Source organism: Patiria miniata, unplaced genomic scaffold, assembly GCF_015706575.1.
Source record: "Patiria miniata isolate m_02_andy unplaced genomic scaffold, ASM1570657v1 HiC_scaffold_29, whole genome shotgun sequence".
In the NCBI taxonomy this organism is placed as follows: Eukaryota; Metazoa; Echinodermata; class Asteroidea; order Valvatida; family Asterinidae; genus Patiria; species Patiria miniata.
The window spans coordinates 11,417,115-11,422,516 of NW_024037068.1; the positions used below are offsets into that span (position 1 = coordinate 11,417,115).

Genomic DNA, 5,402 nt, shown 5'->3' on the forward strand with positions numbered 1-5,402 from the left:
ACTGCGGGGCAGCCCATCATCCTTCTAGTCGTCCTGCTTCGGCAGTCCACTAGGGTTATGTATGACTGGGCCCAGAGGAGTGTGTCTGACCTGGGCAACCATTCACTCTCTATCCCTTGCCTCGGCGCACGACGTTACGTGCAAATCATGGAATGGAATCTCAACGATGTATATAGCGACTGGCAATATGGCAGCCCGCTACAAGGAGGGCTGTCAATGCCCGGCAGAGTGGGTGGGTGTTCCAGGCAGGCACCGCTCGGTCGACATCCTGCTACTGCCTACATTAACTTTGGTTCTTGGAACGTCCGCTCTTTGGGTGTCTCCTCTGACCGTTGTGTTCCTACCCCCCGCAAGTCCGCCATCATTGACCTGGAATTGGCCCGTCTCAATGTGGACATTGCAGCTCTTAGTGAAACATGTGTGACCGGCCAGACTTAAATTCCTGTAATTATGTGTAGTTTGCCCAAACATCCCGAGGCATAGGTACACAGGCCGCAACTGCTCCGGTATTTGTTTCAACTTCGTAAATTTTGATGTTATCATAAATAGCACTTTACGACACATTTTTATGCCATGAATACTCGAGGTTGGAAGCCAAGTCTGTATGAAACATTTTTATGCCATGAAATAAATATCCCAGGTTGAAAGCCAAGTCTATATGAAAATTGTGCATAAGATGACTTGAATTTTCGATACCGAACCTCCTGGTAATATTGACTGTATACTTGCACATACTTCGATCCTAAATACATGTTTCCTGTATGTTGAATTATAGGGTCAATGCACTTTATTGAACTCAAATTTGGATAGCGTGGATGGAAAGAGAAATAAGAGAATGTTCTAGCCTGAAATGAAACACATGAGACATATAGATGGATGTACGAATACAGAATATTGAATACTCTTTTTATGAGCATTGCTGTTTAAACAAACAAATGTTAAGAAATAGATGTACGGTATAAAATGCATTATAAATTCATCAATATAGAATAAGTACGGATGTGTACACATGTACTGTGGAGATGAAACTTTTTGATGGCACTGATGATTATTTAATATTCCTTCATCAAAATATTTATTAATATTTATGAGATTACTTAATACGTACAGTAATTTTATTACAGCTACTGCTTGTGGTTCTGTGGTTCCTGATGGTCACAAATAGAGAAGCCTTCTCGAGTAGACCAGTGTATCCCTTATCCAGCATCCATAATATTTGGGTACGTGTATAAAACATTATTGCTTGAAATGTGCCTAAGAAATTAGAGATTTAGAGATTTGGAGATTAATGTGTTGTAAAATCATTGCATAGCAAGTGCTTATGGAGATTATTTCTCCTTGATTAAATTTTTATGCCTTTCATATTTTTATGCCATTAATGTACTTGTAAATTCGCAGCAAAAACATTTCTATGGAACAAATCAATGGAAATTGAGGTTTATAGAGCCAGTAAAGCAATTTCTCATGATAAGAGATAACCAAGGATAAGGAGAGATGGTTATTTCAAATAATTAAATAATTGAATATTGGATTCATAGTCATTGTATATTTGTAAATAAATTAATTTCTATTCTTCTGTTTTCTGTTATTACAGACTGCTGAAGAATGACTGTCGTTTTTTTTGTAATAATAAAATTTTGATCAATTTATAGTGGAATATATACCCAGTGTCACTTTCAAATTTTTTTGCGTAACCTTTCCAGCTCGGTTACACATGGCTAACTGGTATTGGATCTGTCTGCGAGGAGAGCTACACCCTGTACTGGCATGGCTATCCAGATGGGGAGAGACCTCATCATGGCGTTGGTTTTGCTATCCGTAACTCTTTCACAGTTTCACCCAGGCTTATGACTGCAAAGCTTCAACTGTACAACTTCCAGTTCAAAATTATTAGCTGCTATGCCCTAACCCTGTGCTTATCCTCTAAGGAGAAAGACTCATTCTATGCCGTGCTGGAAGCCTTGATCAAAGACACATCGGCGGGCGATTGCATGGTGTTGCTTGGAGACTTCAATGCCTGGACAGGGTTTAACTACACTGCCTGGGAAGATGTCCTTGGCCCCCACGGCATTGGAAAAATGAACGAAAATGGTCAGAGACTGCTTGAGCTGTGCGCTCGTCACAACATCTGCATACCCTCATCCTTCTTCAATGGTTCGGAAAGGGCAAAGGTCACGTGGAAGCACCCGAGATCTGGCCACTGGCACCAGCCGGACCACATACTTGTGAGGCAGTCTGCACTTCCACAGGTGACCAACTGTCGCAGCCTACTCTCAGCAGATTGTGACTCGGACCATGCCCTGGTCCGCTGCCGACTCAGAGTAAAGAAGAAAGGAATGCACCATGCCAAGCCACCTCCACCACCGCGCCCGGACCTCTCCAACCTGGCTGATATGGATCGCCGTGTACAGCTCCAATCTAACATCTCACAAGGTTTAGCTGAGAAGACGCCATCACATGACCCAACCGAGTGCTGGGAATCCCTCAAGCATGTCATCAGATCTTCTGCCATGAAATCACTTGGGAAGCAAGTGCGGAAACAGCCGGACTGGTTTCGCCACAGTGCTGATGTGCTCCTTCCTGCTATTGCGTCCAAGCGCAGTACCCGACTGGCATTCCTTAACAAGCCTTCTCCCAGGAACAGAGCCTCTTATCAGTCTGCTAAGGCTGAAGTTCAGCGCTGCACAAGACAAACCCTGCATCGCTACTGGCTTAACCTGAGTGAGCGTATCTGCAGGTGCTCTGATGCAGGGAATCTGCATGGAATGTACAGAGGCATCAAGGAAGCACTGGGGCCTGTCCCAAAGAAGACGGCTCCACTGCGTGCATCTGATGGTACACTTCTAACCGACATGCAGGCACAACTAGACCGTTGGGTCGAACATTACAGCTCCTTGTATGGCACTCCAGTAAATGCTAATCTAACAGCCATCGCAATGGCAATTCCACAGTTGCCTGCAAAACTCGAGCTGGACCGGGAAATCACCGCCATCGAGGTGAAGCAAGCGATTGGTGCATTACAGAATGGTAGATGGGATTCCACCAGAACTTCTCAAGCATGGCGGTGATGATCTGACAAAGGAACTGCTGCGCCTCTTCCGTACATGCTGGCACACCCGTACATTGCCAGATGAACTCCGGGACGCAAGCATAACTACACTGTACAAGAATAAGGGCGACCGTCATGACTGTAATAGCTACAGGGGCATTTCCTTGCTGAGCACAGTCGGCAAAGTGCTTGCCCATGTCATCCTACCACGCCTCCGCTGTCTTGCTGATCAAATATTACCAGAGAGTCAGGCCGGTTTTAGACCAAACCGCTCCACACTGGACATGATTTTCTCTTTTCGTCAACTGCAAGAGAAATGCGTCGAACAGCGACGCCCCCTCTACACTGTCTTTGTGGACCTGACTAAAGCATTCGACTACGTGAGCCGCACAGGCTTATTTGCAGTCTTGGAGCGCTTGGGATGTCCACCAACTTTACTGGCTATCATCGGAGCTCTCCATGATGGAATGCAGGCCGCTGTTCAGTATGACAGGTCGGTGTCTCACGGCTTCAGTGTAAATTGTGGAGTGAAGCAGGGTTGTGTTTTGTCTCCTACGCTGTTTGGGATCTACTTCTCTGTCTTGCTCCGCAGCGCTTTTCCTACATCAAGCGGGATCATGCTCCACACTCGATCCACAGGAGGTCTGTTCAATCTCTCCCGCCTGCGTGCAGGAACGAAGGTCTCCAAAGTCATGGTACGTGAGCTCCTCTATGCTGATGATGCCGCTTTTGTTGCGCATTCTCAGGAAGACCTGCAGCAACTTTGTGATGCTTTTGCCCGCTCATGCCAGGACTTTGGCATGAAGATCAGCATTCGCAAGACTGTTGTGCTTGGCACTAACATCCAGGAATCACCAGTCATCACACTCCAAGAAACTTCACTACAGACGGTCACCAAGTTCACATATCTTGGTTCCACTGTGACTTCGAACAACTCTCTGGAGGAAGAACTCGGCAAAGCTGCAACAATATTTGGACGCCTGCGTAAACGTGTGTCTGACAACAACCGTCTCCCTCTACCTTTGAAGATCAAGGTATACGAAACATGTATACTAAGCATCCTCCTGTATGGCTCAAAGGGATGGACAGCATACAGACGTCAGGAACGCCGCTTGAATGCATTCCATCTGCGTTGTCTGCGATCAATCCTTGGACTCACTTGGCGGGACCGTGTCCCTAACACTGAGATCCTGTGGAGGACGGAGTGCCTTGACATGCGCACATTGCTTCAGAAACGTAGGCTGCGCTGGATAGGCCATGTCATACGGATGGACGATGCCTGCCTACCAAAATACATACTCTTTGGCGAGCTTCCTAATGCCCCTCGTCCAGTAGGCCGCCCAAAGCTGCGGTATAAGGATGTAGTCAAGCGTGATCTACAGTCCTTTTCCATCAACTTGACTGACTGGGAGAGCGTTGCAGCCAACAGGTTGGGCTTGCGTAGTGTATTACACCAGGGGAGCAGCCTTGCCCATCAAACCTACATGGAAGAGTGCAACGCCAGACGCACTACCAGGCACCGTTGTGCTGATCGTCGTTGATCGACGTTAAAGGCCTATATATATATATACCGTTAGCCACAACGACCCTTGCGTGTGCTTTGTGTGCATGTACGTACACACCGCATACACTTCCGCAAACAGTCGTACAGTACGTCGAGGCGGAGGATAGCTTTGGCGCAACCGCAAAGGCCGAATATGATAATTAGTACGCGCTATGGTAAATAGACTTCTCTCATTGGATAATGGCTGACAAAAAATGAATATTTATTAATTGCATAATGCGACCAAAGGTTTATAAACCAGACGGCCCTGTGGTAACAATAATTATTGTAAAACACCCCCTTGAAATTTTAAATAATAGTAGAATACTATTCATATAGTTAAACATAGTTCGGGTCGAAAATGAAATGAAAAAGGATGAAAAATTAGACTTTTACAAAACGGCAAACGGTACAAACCGCACGCCAGCAAAAATGATGTCACTCTGCACAGAGACCGCGCCGCCGGGGGCCGTCCACTGTAGGCACCGGCCGGGCTTGCGCTATGCGGAAAAACACGCTGCGCTTTCTCGGTCAGCGGCAAAAAAAAGCGCTCACACTACATGCATGAGTATCCGCTGACTTTTTGGGGTAATTCTACTTAGCTGTCAAGGGGATATGGGAAAAAATTATCTCTCCTTCAGCTAACTTAAGACTGACTTTAACTTGTATGAACGACTTATATCGTATCATGGAGGAATAAGAACAGTACGACTAATATATCGACATGGTACGACATATACACCTATATGTTGACAGAGTATGACTAATATACCGACAGGGTACGACATGTCGACAGGGTATGACATATCA

At 45.9% G+C, this 5,402-nt stretch overlaps 1 protein-coding gene and 1 long non-coding RNA gene across 2 annotated transcripts; both read left to right on the forward strand.

Moving 5' to 3' along the window:
* The first annotated feature begins 444 nt into the window (after positions 1-444).
* LOC119735466 lies at positions 445-1,565 on the forward strand. The gene is made up of 2 exons (XR_005272179.1): positions 445-506; positions 1,125-1,565. It is a non-coding gene; the product is annotated as an uncharacterized LOC119735466 (long non-coding RNA).
* Positions 1,566-1,847: 282 nt separating this feature from the next.
* Positions 1,848-4,590, forward strand: LOC119735162. Its single transcript, XM_038208867.1, has 2 exons — positions 1,848-3,027; positions 3,131-4,590. The coding sequence occupies exons 1-2, from the start codon at positions 1,848-1,850 to the stop codon at positions 4,588-4,590; spliced, it is 2,640 nt and encodes an 879-aa protein (XP_038064795.1).
* Positions 4,591-5,402: the final 812 nt, after the last annotated feature.

Excerpts from the sequence above, each read along its gene's own strand:
- LOC119735162 (XM_038208867.1), top strand. The coding sequence starts at position 1,848 with ATGACTGCAAAGCTTCAACTGTACAACTTCCAGTTCAAAATTATTAGC. Across the intron at positions 3,028-3,130 it reads GATTGGTGCATTACAGAATG|ATGAACTCCGGGACGCAAGC; the intron begins GTAGATGGGATT and ends GTACATTGCCAG.